The sequence below is a fragment of the Babylonia areolata genome, chromosome 1 (assembly GCF_041734735.1).
Source record: "Babylonia areolata isolate BAREFJ2019XMU chromosome 1, ASM4173473v1, whole genome shotgun sequence".
In the NCBI taxonomy this organism is placed as follows: Eukaryota; Metazoa; Mollusca; class Gastropoda; order Neogastropoda; family Buccinidae; genus Babylonia; species Babylonia areolata.
Window position 1 is genome coordinate 30,052,511 of NC_134876.1, and position 18,853 is coordinate 30,071,363.

Below are 18,853 nucleotides of genomic sequence, written 5' to 3' on the forward strand. Positions count from 1 at the left end.
TGTTGTGTTGTTGTTGTTTTTTGTCTGTTTGTTTGTTTTGTTTTTTGGTTTTTGTGTGTGTGTGTTTTTGTTGTGTTTTTTTTTTGTTGTTGTTGTTGTTTTTTGTTTGTTTGTTTGTTTTTGTTGTTGTTGTTTTGTTTTGGGGTTTTTTTGTGTGCGTTTTTTTTTGTTTTTGTTTGTTTGTTTGTTTGTTTGTTTTGTTTTTGTTTTGTTGTTGTTGTTTTGTTTTGTTTTTGTTTGTTTTTGTTTTGCTTTTGTTTTGTTTTTGTTTGTTTGTTTGTTTGTTGTTGTTGTTGTTTTTTTTGGGGGGGTGGGGGGGGTTGTGTGTGTGTGTGGTTTTTTGTTGTTTTTTTTTGTGTGTGCTTCTTTTCGTTGTTTCTGTTTCAGTTGTCATGATTGCTGACTGAAATTTGTTTTTATGTATCCCCTGTGGGTTTCTCTCTTTATCTGTGGTATATAAATTCTTCTTGACAAATACATTTAACTTCAACATAGTTATACAGTTCATCCATCGAAGCAGTTTGCGTACAGTCATACAGTCATATACTGGATTCGAGGGGACAACATGTGAACGGGCTGATGGAGATCCCTCTGAGATGGAAAGTATGTTGATTAACTTTAATTTGCTTGGGTGGATTTCATCTCTCTCTCTCTCTCTCTCTCTCTCTCTCTCTCCTCGACTTGAAGTCATTTGCTCTCCTGGCCTTGTTGAAGATTTTGAATTGTTACATCCACACCCAAACAACTCCAACAACTTAATTTCTCATAATGCATTGGATCCATTTGTTTTTTGTCTTGACTATGATCGTTTTATTAGTCACTGCACATTGGCGTTTTAACTCATTAATGCTCGGTGTGTTTGTGTACAATCGTTCAGCCTAAATGAACCAACTGTTCCTTGAAATGATGTCCCTCACATGCAGTGTATATCAATTATACTCCTGAATCTAAGTGCATAGATTGTGTCTTGGTGATTTCATTGTTCGTTTTTGCAGCGTGTATTTTCTAGTTTATTGTGCTTTTTTTGTTTGTTTGTTTCTGAAGCAGATGTGGTACAGCGCATTGCAGTCCCCACGTTTGGACGCTTCCTGATTGAAACTGAATCCGCTGTGTAAACTAAACTGCCAGTTGAGCCTTCAATGCACAACTGCTCTTTTTATAAATGCACAGTTCAGTCTGACCGGAACAACTTAAAAGAAAAATTCTATTTTAAGCCTGTCGACCGGAACAGACTGAAGTTGTAAACAACTGCAAGTGCGTTCCAGGTATATCATTTTATGCAGTTTGAGTAAGAGTTTCAGATAGATTGTAACTGTGGTTAAAAAGAAAAGGAAAAAAAAAAGAACGTAAGCTTATTGCGTTATTGTAATGAAACTCATTTACTACAACTACTACTTACTACATGAGGGAATGTAGATAGTTTATATCCATACATCTGACAACGCCCACGACCCGCGACTACACTTGTTTTGTATCCATGGGTCATGACATTGTGGAAAAACCTATTACTTGTGATACAAGTTTAAGACGGAATATGTCATGCATTGTTCAATATTGTTTTGGATTGTGTGGGAAAGGTTAATTGCCTTTCTCCCCTCTATTTTGAGCAGCTACGAATACCTGTGGAATTTATTATTTTTAAGAACTTTTTTAAACAGTGTACTGTTAATTTTGTGCTTGTAAATGTAACAGTGGCATATGCTCGAGTTTTTCACTGATTTCAGCGCAGGAAATGTTTATGACACTGACTGAGACTGACTAAGTGGTCGTTACCGTGGGACTGTTTATACATAGGTCTCACAATTAGTCAATGATTCGTCTTCTCTCTCTGTCAAGAGGAAGGTGGCTGAATGGTGAGGACGCTCAGCTGCTCAGAGTCCGTGAGGATGTGGGTTTGAATACCGCACTTGTGCTTTCTCCCACATTTGACTGGAAAATCAAACTGAGTGTCTAGTCATTCCGGTGAGACAAGACAAGACAAGACAAAATTCTTTTCTTTATTTTCAAGAGTTTCAGTTTCAGTAGCTCAAGGAGGCGTCACTGCATTTGGATAACACCATATACCCTACACCATATCTGCCAAGCAGATGCCTGACCAGCAGCGTAACCCAACGCGCTTAGTCAGGCCTTGAGGGAAAAAAAAGGTGAATAAATAATAGATAAGCGTACATAAATAAATAAATAAATAAATAAATAATTATAATATAAAAAAGGTAGTAGTAGTAACCATAATAATAATAATAAATAAATAAGACAACAATGATTATAAATAAGCAAATAAATGTAAAACATGAAGACACATTCACACATACACCCACACATGCATAACAGATATGCACCAAACATGCAGTTTCACAGATATGAAAGCACAGTCAAATACACATAAATGTACATGAGCCCCAACACACACACACACACACACACACACACACGCCACACACACATGACCCTGCACCTCCTCTACCCCCTCCTCCACACACTCATTTCTAGGCAATGTATCGCAGCTTCCATGGCACACACACCACACACACACAGAGATAAACACTTACTTGTACAAGCACACACACATACACCCATATCCCCCACCCCCAACCCCACACACATATATACAAAGATATATATATATACACACCCGCACGTTCCAATATCCTGTTGCTCCCACAGTGTAGGCATGTATACACTCACATTCCTCATCCTCTACCCCCACTCCCCCCTGCACCCCCACCTCCCCCTCTCACACACACACACACACACACATACGCACGTGCACAGAACTCTCCTGACACTTGTGTACACTTACACCCTCGCGCATGCACAAACACACTCTAAAACACAGACCCACACAAACACACACATACATACACGCACAGAGGCTGCCACTGATTGGCCGCAAGAGGGATAGGGTGTGTTGCTCAGTCTATTATATTTGGAAAAGCCCGCAGAGACTCTGTTTCGTTTTGAAGAAATTTGCACAATGTTGGTTTGGAAATGATGCCGATATTTGTTTGATTTGCAAAGCATCGTGCTCTGCCTTTCATGTTAGACTTACGGCCGCTCCCTCTCTCTGCTTTTATTTCTTTGAGGCGATCGATGGTGTGATGGCCTTGTACCTGTTCTTTTTGATATTCTTTGACTTTTCTGAGGATTTCCGATTTTCCTAGATGTAGGCCGCTCGTTAGTGTTGCGTTACCAGCAAATCTGTCAGTTCGCTCATTTCCCTTAACACCTGCATGTCCCAGGCAGTATGACCATGTGAGTTTTTTAATCTGAAAGTTGCGCGTTGCCTTATGCCACTCTGGGCTTCCCATTCCGTTTTCAATTTTCTGCATGAGGTTCATTGAGTCGGTTAGAATCATGGCATGTTGGTTTCCGGGCATATGGATGGACGATAGCCACTGGAGGGCATGTGTCACAGCTTCAACTTCCATCGTTAGGCTGGAGGTTGTGACTTTGCAGACAGCATTCTCTTCCCTAATTGTTTTTCCATTTTGTTTCACAGTGAATCCCCAACCGGATTGGTCTTTGGTGACTGAGCCGTCTGTGTATATGATGATGTCCTCTTCTTTACTGTTTTCTTCTATGAGTAGCCTCACTTCCACATCAGTTTTGCCGTCTGGCCATTCCCGGCAATGTCTTCCTTGAGTGGGTGAAATGGCTGTGTTGAATAGATGGTTGAGGTTTTTGGGGGTTTTCTCCCATTCTTTTGTTTCTTTCAGGTCTTGTAGTCGGCATACTAGCTGGATTGTGTCTTCTGCTTGCCCCATCCATGATCTTCCTCGTCCTAGACGGCTGCCTTTTGGTTCTTTGACTGTGTCATGCAGTGGGTTTTGAGGGTTTTCTAATGCTTTGAAGTAGGTCTTGACCTGTTCTAACTTGTTTCTGGCCTGCACTGAAGGAAGGTCAAGCAGGTATCGCATAGTTTCTGTGGGCGTGTCTTTTGTTGTTCCAAGGATCAGCCTCATAGCTTCATTTTGAACTCTTTCTAATTTTAGGAGGTAACTTTGAGATATGTTGTTAGCCCAAGTCCATAGTCGATCACACTGAGGACAAGTGATTGGTATAGCAGGAAGAGGTGGCGTTGTTCAGTACCTTTGGTTGCCATTGCTTTTAAGACTGAAAGGCCCTTTTTGCATTTGAGAACAGTATTTTCCGTATGTGTTCTGAAGGTCAGCATCCTGTCGAAGTGTATTCCTAGGTAGCATAGGCATTCGGTTTTCTCGATCTGAATCCCGTCGAATGACACAGGTGGTGGTGATTTGCTCGCCAATAAACTGATGACCATTGAAAAGAAAGAATTAAAGAAGTGTCGTTCCGGAACTGAGTAAACATTGGTTTCACATTCATTCCAGAAATTACTACGACTGAACATGATTTACTTTGCCCTCTTAGCAGGAATGTTGTTAAATGTATCATTGTATGTGTGTCCTTGTATTGTGTACATGCATGCATGCTCTTTTGCTTGAACACATGGAAATACTGCAGTTTCAATCCTAGGGGAAATACCAGTTGACAGAAAATCACAATGGCTTCTCCAAGAGACATACCTCAAGTGCAGGCTGCAAACAACATGGCTATCTCTGGGTCGCCTGAGGCTTTCCATCTTGTTCCAACGAGAAGGGAAAGAACCATGTCACAGTAAGTATTTAGAAATCCTGTCTTCACACAGAACGATAGATGGTAAAGATGCAGCACCGTTTTTATTATTATTGTTATTGTTATTATTAATATTATTATTATTATCTCTTGGAACAACAACATCAGCCCTTTGCTGATTATAATTCATGATTCATGATATTATGAATTGATAATATAAAAACTGCTTATGGTAGTTGTATCTGTATTTGATGAGTTTTCTGCACCAGTCATTATTAAAAACAGTTACAATTTTAAGACAATGTCTGTTCATATCAATTAATATTAATGATGAAAATTAACATATGGTTATTTCATGAGATTGAGAGTGAGACTTATAAACATGTAGGTAGATGTATATATATATGTGTGTGTGTGTGTGTGTGTGTGTGTATTATGTACATAAGTTTTATTTCAGGATAAATCCTGGGTGCTGGATTTCACTCAATTTTGTGGAGATTCTAGAACTTCTAGTGTCAGGTACTCTCCTGGAAGAAAACAGAGCTAGACATGGTAGAAAAAAAATATATACTTTTGTAAAATCAGTATACATTTGCCCATAGCTGTCTCCATATTTGTCCAAATGATGAAAAATCCTCTAATGTGGGTTTTGATACTGCACATACCCATATCAGCTGTAACATCTGCAGATCTATACGAGGATAGATAGATGGAAGAGAGATTTGTGAGGAAAAGAAAGTGGAACCAAATAAGCATGGAGTTCAAAATTGGAAGCGTTATGTTTTTCAGGTGTGAGAAAGCCAAACAAAGTCCTCTGTTACGGGGTCTTGTGAAGTCTTTCTGCCGTCAACGTGGCCATGGATTCATCACTCCAGAAGATGGAACAGACGACATTTTTGTGCACATTTCAGAGTATGTACACCTCTCTGGACTCAAGATTTCAGACAGCCTTGTTTACAGTTCTGGCTGGTATACATACTCTTTGAGGAAATTGCACAGCTGGAGTAAACCTCACTGTTGGTGTGTGTATGTGTACATGCATGTATATATGTCTATGTATTATTTGCTCATTTTTGTTAAAGGGCTTTCAACTTAACTGCCATGACAAAGAGCATAATGGACTGATGACATCAGTTCATATTCTTTTTCTTTCATTTTTTTTATAAAACGGATATGGTGATGCATGTATGGATCAGTCCAAGAAACTGAAAACTAATTGCGAACGAAAAGGAAGGGTGGTGGGGGTGAAAAGGGAATAGTTCAAAACAATTGTAGTTAATTAAATAAATCTGAAGTATTTTTCATAAAATAAGATAAAAACTACATGACTTGTGAATGGTGGTGGACTCACCTCAACAGCTAATGTAAAACACTGAGACAGGGGACCATATATTTGCCATAACTTGGCCCCTTGTCCAAGGAACGCTTGGACACTGGTCAGCAGTTGTGCGACCACAGTGGTGCAACACAAGATGTTGCCGAACTATGGGAACAAACCCGTTACCAGAGGTTCTGAGGCAGAGAACCTCTCCTCTCTCAGTGCCAGGATGGGAGTGGTCTATTGCTGTTTTTGGGTGTGCGAAGAAAACTCCATCCAGCTTCACTCACACGTCAAGTATGCCCACCATCCAATCAAAACCTTTGCTGCACACTCATTGCACGTGCAATGCACAGCAAAATTAAATGGAAAGAGAAATGTTGTACCGACAACTGGTTGACCCTTTCTCTCCTGCCAGCACCGGGTTTCACCAGGTAGCAGCTTGTCGGGTGCGACAGTCACCATAGTTCAGTGTTCAGATTATGTGAAAAGCTCATTATTTTTGGTACAAAAATAGACTACACTACAAATGCTGGATTAGATTTCATGCTACTTACTGCGAAATTTCATATTTATAAGTGTTTTTTGGCAAATACCAAACCAAGCATTCAAGCATATGTTGCACATTTACGAAACAGATACTTAAGTTAGAAATGAACTATCTTGCTAGAATTACAGATGATTTAACACTATTCAATTTGAAGTGGATGCCATATGAAGCATTGTTTACACAATGATAAAGTAAAGATGTGCAAATAGAATGCATGTACACATTGACTTAATTTTGATTTACATGATGATTCTAATCTCTTTTTGGCATTCTTTGTTTACATACCTTTGCTTATAGATGTAGATGCACTGTGACTCTTCCAGCCTACTCAATATAAGTAATTGTTATTAGTAACATTATCATTATTATTTGTTACATGACATTGTGTAACTGATCTTGTAATATGCCCTCACTCTCTCTCCCTCGCTCTCTCTTCCTCTCTCTGTATCCCTTCCTTTCTCTTTCCCTTCATCTGTGCGTGATTGTCTTCCCTTTGTTTTGTCTGTTTAAAATCAAAAGAATAATCGATGCATGTCCACCCGTGGGGATGCCGGGGGTCTTTCAGTATAAATAGCATCCCCACCTTCTGGATATTCTGTGCTAGAAATTTCCTCTTTTCTGTCACTCTCTTTGTTTCTGCCTTTTTTCTTCCTTCACTGTTGTCTCCTTTTTCTGCCTTCCCAGTCCATTCCCCTTTCTTTTTTCAAGCAAACCTTGACACTTTTTTCTCTTTTACGCAGTCTATGATGTACTATCTGTGCTGTTTTGCTCTGGTGATTAGGAAATGAGATGTAAACACTGGGATGGGCACTAGCTGCCCATTCTGCAGTGTTATTTGCCTATATGGCCTTTTTTATGTATTTTTTTGTTTGGTTTTGAAGTATTGTTTTGGTTGGGGTTTTTTGTTGTTGTTTTTTTTGTTTTTTTCCTTTTTTTTTTTTTTTTCTTTTTTACAATTTTTTGTAATCTGGGAATGATAAATTAATGGGAATGGCTGGCGTTCTCAGCATGGCCTAGTCTTCTTTGCCATAAGGAGCTAAATGGTTGGGATAATGTGTCATGAACTGTGTTTTGTGGGTTTGTATTCGTGTTGTTGTTGTTGTTTTTTTGTTGTAGATGTGACAGTTATTGTGTTGATGCGGCTGAGCATTTTGTATGGTTTGACAGTCCTGATATGGCCCTGTGCGGTCGACTGGACCATTTCTTCTTCTGCGTTCACTTGTATGCACACAAGTGGGCTTTTATGTGTATGACCGTTTTTACCCCGCCATGTAGGCAGCCATACTCCGTTTTCGGGGGTGTGCATGCTGGGTATGTTCTTGTTTACATAATCCACCAAACGCTGACATGGATTACAGGATCTTTAACGTGCGTATTTGATCTTCTGCTTGCATATACACACGAAGAGGGTTCAGGCGCTTGCAGGTCTGCACATATGTTGACCTGGGAGATCATAAAAATCTCCACCATTTACCCACCAGGCGCCGTCATCGTGATTCGAACCCGGGACCCTCAGATTGACAGTCCAACGCTTTAACCACTCGGCTATTGCGCCTATAAGCAAGATTAATAATGATAATAATAATTGATGCATGTACAGTACAAACTTTAATATTTGTTATAATGACATCAGCTTCATTATATGTGCTAAAAAAAAAAAAATTTAAAAAAAAGCACACACACACACACAAACAGTGAACAAAGAACTATTCTGTTACTTGTCATCTGAATAAGTTTCAATCATGAAGGCGCTGCACTGCTGAACGCATCACCAACATTCTCCAGTTCTGGCTGTAGTGGGTTAGGTCCTGAGTTTCGGCAAAACTCCTGTCTGTCCAATCGACGTTTGTGTGTCCACTGTCCCATCTCCTTTTCAGTCTTGCTGAAAGAGGTGCTGAATAGGAGACAGGCTGTGACTGGTACAGATCAGAGTTTGTTTCTTTGGGAGGTGGTTGAATTTTGGCAAGTTAGTGATCAGGCTGGGAATGTTCAGATGTTGAGGGGCTGTCTGTGTTAGCCCCTGTCTACTTCCGGTCGCTTGCCCTCCTCCTTCACCTTGTCTGGCTGGACAATGAAGGACGCCTCTTAGGTCTGAGGCTAGCACCACTTCTTTGTCCCTCCACTGCAGTGCTTCTGTTGCAGTTTCCATCGCCTTGTCTGGCTGGACAATGAAGGACGCCTCGAGTACTGAGGCTTGCTGCGCGTATGTTGCAGTGTCCATCGCCTGGTCTGGCTGGACAATGAAGGATGCCACTAGGTCTGCGGCTATCACTGCTTCTATGTCCATCCACAGCAGCACTTCTGTTGCAGTGTCCATCACCTGGTCTGGCTGGACAATGAAGGATGCCTCTAGTCCTGAGGCTAGCGGCGCTTCTGTTGCAGTGTCCATTGCCTGCTGCGCTTCTGTTGCAGTGTCCATCGCCTGCAGATGGGAATTCATTCACGCGTCTGTCCATACAGCTGTTCATACATCCATCCATTAATTAACACACACACACACACACACACTACACGTCATTACGTAAGATGAAATAACATTATTGTACTTTATACACACACACACACACACACACACACAGGTGTTATAGAGTCTGTTTCAGTAACTTGAAAAATTAAAACATTTTGTTTGTCATGATTTCCTGACAAGAAATTGTTTTGTTTTCTAAAATATCATAAATGTTTTGTACCATAGGAAATTGTAGTATCAGATTGTGAGTTTTATTCCCTTCTTTTTTCTTTTTGTTTTTTTTCCAGTGTGGATGGAGAGTACGTGCCAAAGGAGGGAGATGAGGTCACTTTCCATACACTTTGGATGCCGCCGAAAATGGAGAAAAAGCAAGCTTGTCATGTCGTCATCACACATCTGACACCTGGTGTTACACATGAGCGTTGGGATTCACCAGTGCCGAAAGAATAGAATATGGACAATTATAAATTGTGGATGCAATTTCATTGCCAGTTGTCTTGTGTCCTTTTCACTTCATGCAGTGGTTGTTATAAGAATGACAACAAGGGAGATATATTTGTACAAGGCTTTGTCAATTTGCCAGAATTCTCAGTAGAATTGTTGGTTGGTTGTTGTTTCTCCCCCATTGGTTCAAAGAGTTTGTTTCTGTCTCTTTCTTTTTACTACTTTTTTTTTTTTAGATAGAGCTTTGTTTATTCTGTCTTTCTTTGGGTTTTTTTTTGTTGTTTTGTTTTGTTGTTTTTTTTAAATAGAGCTTTGTTTATTTTGTCTTTCTTTGATCTTGTTTTTCTTTTCTTTTTTTCTTTTTTGTCCTAAAAACTCTTATCATCATAACCAAGGGCTTACACTTATTATCATTAGACTTTTTCTCCATTCTAAATCATAATTATCCAAGAACACAGTTTGAAATGAAATGTAAAGCCATGTTTTATCTGCCTTATTATTAGTTGTTAGTTCACTATATACGAGTTATGGCATATTTGGTTAAGTAGATTAACCATCTTGGTAATTCGCATTCACTCAGTGTTATGTTTTATGTGAATGTGTGCGCATTACATGTTTTTCTTTCTGACCATGTTATACCTAACAGCATCATTAATACATGTCATTGCACAAAACATATTTCAATGATAATTTAAGAATTTGTTTTGAAGTTAACTTTAGTTTTAATTGCATAGTGATAATAAGGACAAATACATACGCATGAAGTGACTGCACTTTTTGTAGATTGCATCAGTTAGATGCGATTGCTTGACTGATTTTTTTCTCTCATTTGTCTTGCTGATTAGCTAATTAGCACAGGTGTACCATAGTTGTAGAGCTTAATTGGTTTCCCTTTCCCATGTTGATATTGCAGCATGCTTTCTCGGGAACAAAAGATATGCTCAGAATTTTGTGTATTTCCACTACTAGTACTAGTCTTTATAAGCATCTGTGATTACTTTTATTACATTAATCTTAAATAATGTTAGTTTGTCAAAATAGTTTAAAGTATTAACCACATTGTTTGTCCGCGTTCAGTGTACAGTATCACACCAATATAAGCATTTTTTTCCTCCTTTTTTTTTTTTTTTTTTTTTTTTTTTTTTTTTTTTTCTCCATCATTTAGTCCTGTCTATAAGCAGACAATGGCAAAATCGTATTGGTGTTGAACTCATAATCAGGTGTTTACCAGTGGTCAGAGTTTGAGGCCTCATTTCGGCATGGTTTTGTGTCCTTGAGCAAGGCACTTTACTCTGATTCTCCTCACTCCACCCAAGTGTGAATGGGTTGAGGCAGGTTAAAATGGTGGATGGTGAGGATTAGGCCCCACCTTCCAATGAAAAGCCCTCTGGATAAGTGAATATGAATTGTAAAAGACTGTTGGATCTTTAACCCAGATTTTAAATCAACTAAACAAATTGCAGTAATAACAAATTATATTGATGTCATTTCAATTTTCAAATTGCAGTAATAACAAATTATATTGATGTCATTTCAGTTTTTGTCTTTTAATTTATTGATACTACAAAGGGCCAGATAATAATTTAATTTCTGATTTTTACTTTGTTGATGCTAATTATTTCCAGTACAATAAGTGACTATTTATTATTGATAGAGAATTTATTACAAATATCAGTTCTTTGTTGGAACAGATTTTCGTTAAAGGCCCAACGGCAGATCTTCACAAATAGATATTAGTGATTAGACTTGATGGTGGTTTGGTTTCTGTTTTTTAACATTAGTTATGATCTGTTTTTTAAGTGATGAAAAGCTGACATTCTCAGGATTTGTATAACTTGTTTTTGTTAGGGTTTTTTGTGGGGTGGGGTTTTGTTGTTGTTGTTGTTGTTGTTGGTTTTTTTGTTTGTTGTTTTTTTCTCCAAGCACAACTCCTACGTGTTGTTTGTTTATAGTCAAATTCCAGTTCTTTACCAAGAAATGAAATTGCTCATGGACAAATAACGCTCAGTCATTGTGATCGGCATTCTTGGCAGGACACAAAAAAAGTTACAAGGCTGCATGAAGTGAAAATGATTTTGACGACGTCTTTGTCGCTGACCATGTCAAAAGTCTGGAAAAGAAAATATCCATGTTTTCTTGCGTATCAGACTGATTTTTCAGTTTGTTTTGAGTGAAGATGTCTTTGCTGTGCAGGTAGACGTGATCTTTGTAAAATTGTCATTCTAAATGTTTTTGACTGAAATTGGTGTCATGTTCAGAAGTTCTCTTGCCAAACATGAATTGTAGGAAGGATATCCTCTTTTGGAGAGATCTTGACTTAAAATGGTGTTTTTTCCTCCATGTTTTTTGCTCACACTTGAATTAAGTGCTGTGCTATTATAACTGTGTGTATATATTTCTTTTGTTATTTTCATTGTTTGAAATAACAAGGGATCACCTTCTGAGTGAACATTGTGGTCTGGCCTGTGAACATTTCCATGCATGTAATGTTATCCAACATTGTGTAAAGAGTGGGTTGTGTTTGTGGATTAATTTGAAATACTTAAGAAATCATTTTGCACAATGCTGTGCCAAAAGACAGTTACAGTGCTTGAATATGTTCTTTCTGTTTTATATATTATCCTTTTGTGTGTCTCCCTCCCCCACACACCCTCCCCCATCCCCCCACATTCCCTCTCTTGCTTGCTCTCTCTTCTGCTCCTCAGCTTTTCCCTCCTCTCTGCCCCCTCCGTTCAGGGCAAACTCACTGTGCCCTATCCTGTACTTACAAAGCTTATGTATTGAACTGGTGATCAAACAAAACCAGTGTTACCAAGTCAGTCTTTGCTGTGTTCGCTCTGCTCGCTGTTTTTGTTTCCTTTTTATACAGAAAAGGCTACCTCCTCAGGTATCTGCAGAAAAATCCACAACCAGGTGAAGACAGTTGTTGATGTTCTGTTAGTGAATAATCTTCTTCTACTACTTCTTCTTCTCCCTTAACTCTCTGAAGAGTCATTGGGGTGCCACACAGAAGAACTGTTCACCAGATCCTTTTCGCCAGTAAGTGCAGTCTACATTTGTACTTTGTTTTGTTCTTCTTCTTGTTTGCCCTTATTTTCTGTGGAAAAAATCCTCAGTCTATATTGACCAGTTATGGAGACTTCTAGATGTACAATCAGCACTTAGAGTTTTACTTCAGTCAAGCGCAGGGAGTAGCGAAAATAAATTTATGGGTTACTGACCATAAGAAAATTAGAATTTTGAGAAGTTTTCTTTTTGCAGGTCAGTGAGCCTGTTACTTAGTGAGCCTGTTACTACATGTGTTAATTACTTCTTGTTCAGTTGTAATTCCTTCTGTTTTATGTGTGTTGTTCATATTGTAGTGTGGTGTCTGGTTAACCTGTTATAACCTTTCTTCCTCATCTGTGGCCTGAGTGTCGCCTTTGCAATGCATTTGTACAAGCTGGTTTTAACATATGATGTTTGGACGCAATTTTTCTTTTATCATTTACATACCCATGCTTTATTTGGCAAAACAAAGCAAAATAAAGGGTTTGGTGCAAAATTGTTTACATGGCAAAACAAAGTAAGAAAAGGTTAGGTGCAAAAGTTGTAAGGGGAAGTTGGGAATGTGTTCAGCTTAGCACCATTATACATAAAACAGCCTTTCCACAAGAATTTCAGACAATCGATGGCAGCAGCTGACTGCACAAACACAAAAATTTAGTAATAAACCTCTCACAGGCAGTGACACACTTCATGCTTAGGATATCACTGCTTACTGCACTGTGAGGTTATGTATGTGTCATCAGATGTGTGTAATATCGCCTGGTTCTTATCAATAAACAAAACAAAAACAAACAAAATGCAGGAAAGCATGCCAGACATAAAGAATGTAAATAATCCAAGTGTAAACAAACTTTCTTGTTCAAGTACTTATCTTTTACTTTTTTAGAGATTGTTTTTGCTGCAGAATATAATTGTCTAGCAGATATAACGTGAAATTCTGCTTCCAGATTTTCCAAATCTTGTGAATGTAAAGATCTACTGCATACTAAATCTGATTGAGATGCAGTTGGCTAATTGAAAGGCTTGGTGAGAGATTTACCTGCTGTCGTCATAAACAAGCATGACATAGCCCCACCTCACATCCAGAGCATGAATCTTACAGGCGGTTCAGTAGCTGACAATTTCATGTTTGCATGGGAAACAGTACAATGAGTATTTTGATATTTAATATGAAATGGGGCATTGTACTTTGAGTTCATAATGGTCTGTACAGATGAGCCAATTTTGGGAGAAGGTACAGTTTTCAATGGAAAAAAAAGTCAGTCAAGTTTGATTCATGTTTGCAAACTTTATGTAAAAAATGAAATACTTTAGTTTCCCTGATACCTTATTCAAAACTATTGTACATAGTGTTAATGCATCGCAAAAATATAGACAAGGAGTGACTTCTTTTTTTTCTATTACAGGAAATATAATTCTGATTTTGGTAAAAAATGTATTTCAAGTGTTACTTTTTATCTATTGTAGAGTGTTCAGTGTGCATTAAATTGCACATTAGATATTTGTGCAAATGATTTATCCTGTTAAGTGTGCTTAAGATTTTTGTTGAAGGATGTTCTCTGTTTATGTAACAGAAATCTTAGTACTTTCTCAAAATGCCTCTGATAATCCTACTTTTGTTTCTTTGTTCATTTCCTGGAGCATTTATAGTGGTTTTTGTTGTTGTTGTTTTTTGTTGCTGTTGTTTCTGTGCCATGACAATTACCCTTTCTCCGTTGCATCAAAAAGAAAGATGTCTTTGGAGAAAATATTGATTTCAGATAATAGTTCAGGGTGGGTTTTTTTTTTAACTTGAAATTGGGAAAGATTTGGAATAGTCAATATGATGAATTTTCATCAGTAGTTTTCCACTTTATGACAGGAAGTTATTGCATTGTTTTTAATGGAATCCCGTTTTCAGAATTTTGACAAAAATGGCAGCAGGATCATATGTTGTAATGTATTGATTTGATCTTCGGAAATATTGTACCCATCCAATCCAGCATTATCCTTATGAGCCATGAAAGTGCTGCATTCTCTCTCTCTCTCTCTCTCTGTGTCTCTGTCTGTCTCTCTCTCTCTCTCTCTCTGGCTCGCTCTCTGTCTGTCTCATCTGCAAACACTCTCACTCGCTCTCATTCAATTTTTTTTTCATAATGATTTAACTCTTTGTGATTTCATATCAGCTGAATCACTTTCCTTTTTGTTTTTTGGGTTTTTTTTTGGTTTTTGTTGTTGTTGTTTTTTTTAACTATTTTGCTGATTATTGCATTTTATCCCTGTCTATTTTGCAGCAAGAGTATACAGCACTTTATACTGTACTAGCTTTACAGCAAGCTAAAATCAGAACAGTGTTTCTGATTGAAGGATTTGATGGATTTGTACTCAGGATGCCTTAGTTTCTGATTATGCAAACCGATCTTTTTTGTGTTCCAGCTTTTGATCCCTTGACTATGCTGATCAGAATTCTTGTATTTAAGGACTGTTCATCCTTGTGATATGACGGGGCAAGCAATCTAGATCATCAAAGATGGATCAAGCAGTTGAGGTCATCAAGCACCATTATTTGACATAACCTCTTTGAGACCTCATCTTTTTGTCCATCCAGACTGGTTGCATTTGTGAACAATACTCAAACTATCCTGCCCTTCAGATCCATGCACGTTACTGTCTGCTTTCAGTGATCAAGCATTAAAAACTGGAAAACAGTTAAAATAACTGTAACCATCTGTGGGCAACAATACCTTGCTGACTGCTGGACCAGTTTTGATTCATTTTGTAAATACTTAATGAAAATAATCACTTTGGTCTTGACCTTCAAGGTCACAAGGTGAAGGACATTGTTTTTGCATTTATCCTTATTCATGAAGAACAGTTGGACTGACTTCGTTGAAATTCTTTTGTCAAACAGTTGTAACAGTTTGCAGGTTTTTAAAACTTAAACCTAAGTGATTTTAACTCAAGATCAGTATCACAGTGAACATATTTTGGATTGTCTCCAACAAGAGTAATTGTTTTCTGCTGATTTTTTAAACATTGCTTCCAACAAAATTTTCAGTGCCACATATGTTAGAAGTGATAAGAGTGATTCAATATTGATCTTGACTTTGGTGCAATGTCACATAGTTAAAGAAAATGTTCTCATTTGAACTCATTACCTTCAAACTAGTTATTCAATTAATAAAATGAATATGTCTCAAGAATTCTGATGCATGTCTGTGTGCTTGTTGCATTTCATGTTTGTGATTTAATGACATGACAAATAAAAGACACAAATGCATATCTCAAGAGTTTCTCACATGTGTGCTTGCATCTTTTCATGCTTTGGTTTAATGGGAATACATATACAGAAACCAGGGATAACTTGACAAGTTTCAAGTACTTAATTGCAACAATCATGTCTGCATAAAAACAAGAACTGGAAAAAAAAGTTACTTGGACCTTCTTGGGAAACTTTTTACTTTCTCATTCTGTTTTCATTCTGTCCGAACTCATATCAAGTTACTGGTCTGTTTGACAAACCTGGCAATACAACTGCATATCCTGTCATTTCTACTAATGTTTCAATGGACTCATATACTTTTTTTTATGGAGGTAATCCTTGGAAAATTATTGAAATTTTGAAAAAATGAAATTTCTTTGATTGTCATGGTTGGTTTTAATTACAAAAACAAAGACACGTCAGAACTTTTGGAAAGACAGTTTATTTCTTTTCTTTTTCATGAGAGACCTTGTATTTTTAATCTCTCTCTCTCTCTCTCTCTCTCTCTCTCTCTCTCCTACTCTCTCTCTCTCACCCTCTCTTCTGCTCTCCTTCTCTCTCTCTCTCCCTCTCTCTCTCTCTCTCTCTCTCTCCCTCCCTCTCTCTCTCTCTTGATTTTTTTTTTTGTTGTTGTTGTTGAAAGGAATATCAATATATTTGGTTTGTTCGGGGTGGGTTTTTTGTGTGTTTTTTTAATTAGTTAATTAGTTTTACATACTGAATTAGGCATAAAGCGGAAGTTACCAGTTGCTGTGTCCACAGCTGACAATTGGACTCGTCCTGATTCCTGTGTGATTGATGAAAGTACTGATGAGAGTGGTACGATATGACAGTTTGGGTGTAATGACTAACTATAGACAGGGAACAGACTTATTGACCAGTTTGACAAAACATTACCGATTATTACTGTAGTTTTTTTTGGGGAAGTAGTACCAGAGTATGGAAAAGTCACAACCTGGCGACATACAGGAGAACAAGTTGACAAATAAAATATAAAATACTGACAACAGATTGATGTGGGGGGAAAAGATATAATGTCATAAAATAAAATAAAAGAACTCCCAAAATGTGATTGTTCTATTGCGGAAAATACTGCAGATATTGTGACATGAACTTTTTCGGTTGTGTGCTAAATTTCTGACAAGGGAAATTGTACCTGGCAGAATATCAAGAACAGGATCAGGACTAAGGGAAAAGCATGAGATGACTGGACATTAGTGATAGAAAAAAACAACTTTAAACTCATTTATCACTTATGACTGACAGCCCAGGCAGCAGGTAATTTTGACTGGTTGTACCACCCCCATAGGCAAGGGAATTTGATTCTATTCTGAATGAAACCAAGTTGCAGTTGCAGCTGTGTTATCCAACATCTCTTTGCCAACATAATTTCATTCCTGGAATCATGTAATATATTACTGACAGTGATGAATTAAGAGTTGTTTGGTGATTCTCACACTGGGTGGAACTAATTGTTGTTGGGCTGGATATATCCAAATGTAGTATTTGCTTTGCATTGTATTGCTGTGTGTTTAGGATGGAGAACATTAGACATGTGTAGAAAAAGTACTTCATTGGTTATAGTTACAAATGTGCAATATTTATACCCGGAGTGCATGAATGTGCATCATGAGTGCATGTGTTCTTTCTATACCATGGCACACAATGTATACTGAATACTATTTTCTTTGTAAAGGCACTGAAAACCATATATTTTATTTTCTCTTACTGGTGAATAAATATGTATCAATGGACAACATGATACATATATGTCAGGTTTTATTTTTAATTGAAAAGGCAGTTCTGCCACAAAGTGTGTGATGCTCTGTACCAACCCCCCCCCCCCCACCCTTTAACTCCTTTATCAAGCATAAGTCATTTGTCTTTCCTGTACACACTTTTTTGTGTCATGCATCGTATTAGATGAATACTTTTCTGCAGGCACAGGGAAAATCAATTCCAACATGTCGGTTAAATGCTTTGCTTTGTATAATTGACCAGGGGTACCAGATTAATGAAAACTGCCTATTCAAATCACATCAGGTTGTTTGCAGTCCTCCTAACCACTGAGGGGCCTTTTCACAGCTGAACACCTGCCTTAAAACCAGTCAAAGAGAAAAAACAAAATTGTGCCAAATGATCAGTCAAAATAACAGTGTAAAGACCAATTCATCCGCATCTCCAGTCATAAAATTTAACTCAAGTTGAAAATGTGATACTAACAAAGATAGAAAAAAATAGCTCTGACATCTATATGCCCAGACATCTATTTTGTTGTTACTCTCACTATGTGATGCAAAAGACAACCATCTGCCTTGTGAGTGAGCGAGAAAAGCACAATGGTGTGCTATATAGAAAAACAACAACAAAGGAACCAAAGCTTGCTCAGAGAAAAGGCAAACAAAATTCTGCCTTTTTTCTGTAGATGATTGTTTGGGATCATTGTCCATGTTGTTAGACAATAAGTGATTGTATATTATTTCATGAACAGATAAATAACAGCGTATACATATGAGCTTCTGTGTTGTTTAAACCACCAGCAAAGCACATCAGTATTGTTTTTTGTCGTTTGTTTTTAATATAATTTTTATGTTTGCTTTTATTGCTATTATTGTCATTACGGTTAATGATGTCAATTGTTTTTTTTATTATTATTGGCTTGTCTTTTTCTTTGGAACTGTCCAGTCAGAATGTGCCAAATTGTGATAGATATTCTGGTGTTGACGGAGACAAAGTCAGATTCAGTACACATTTCGTCTACAATGAATATCAAACTTAGTGTTTCTTCACTTGACCCATCTCAGTGTTTATCCTCTTTCTCATAATCACTAATACTTCTGCGTTATTAATTAGTTTAATGCAGTTCATGTTTATAGAATGGTCATGTCATTTATGCCACAACAATTTGGATTTGAGTTTTCTTGCAACTGATCTTACATTCATAGAATATTTTGTCAGCATTCTGTCTGCTTGCCACTGAAACTGGTGCACCAGTAGTACTTACATGTGAGGAATCCCCACAAAACAAAGTATATCAATATTATTCTGTGTTATCAAATCATTCTTGTAAATGGTGTTGTCACTTACATTTGTTGTTTTATCTTTGCTTCACAGAAACTAGAGATTTTCCCACTCACCTGTTGTAGCTTCCTTGTGTTTTGCAAAGCGTGCACAGTTATACATGCTGTCTGC

The 18,853-nt window shown here is 37.6% G+C and overlaps 1 protein-coding gene across 2 annotated transcripts; it reads left to right on the forward strand.

Moving 5' to 3' along the window:
* The first annotated feature begins 1,202 nt into the window (after window positions 1–1,202).
* LOC143281588 (calcium-regulated heat-stable protein 1-like) lies at window positions 1,203–15,679 on the forward strand. 2 transcript variants are annotated; one of them, XM_076586829.1, is made up of 4 exons: window positions 1,203–1,265; window positions 4,495–4,635; window positions 5,383–5,505; window positions 9,216–15,679. In XM_076586829.1, the coding sequence occupies exons 2-4, from the start codon at window positions 4,523–4,525 to the stop codon at window positions 9,376–9,378; spliced, it is 399 nt and encodes a 132-aa protein (XP_076442944.1). In that variant the 5' UTR covers window positions 1,203–1,265; window positions 4,495–4,522; the 3' UTR covers window positions 9,379–15,679. The 2 variants fall into 2 exon arrangements, with proteins under 2 accessions (XP_076442944.1, XP_076442952.1); XM_076586837.1 differs by having other exon boundaries at window positions 1,238–1,265; window positions 4,483–4,635.
* Window positions 15,680–18,853: the final 3,174 nt, after the last annotated feature.

Coding starts and splice junctions, on each gene's coding strand:
- LOC143281588 (XM_076586829.1), top strand. CDS start 4,523: ATGGCTTCTCCAAGAGACATACCTCAAGTGCAGGCTGCAAACAACATG. Junction 4,636..5,382: donor AGGGAAAGAACCATGTCACA/GTAAGTATTTAG, acceptor TATGTTTTTCAG/GTGTGAGAAAGCCAAACAAA. Junction 5,506..9,215: donor ATTTTTGTGCACATTTCAGA/GTATGTACACCT, acceptor TTTTTTTTCCAG/TGTGGATGGAGAGTACGTGC.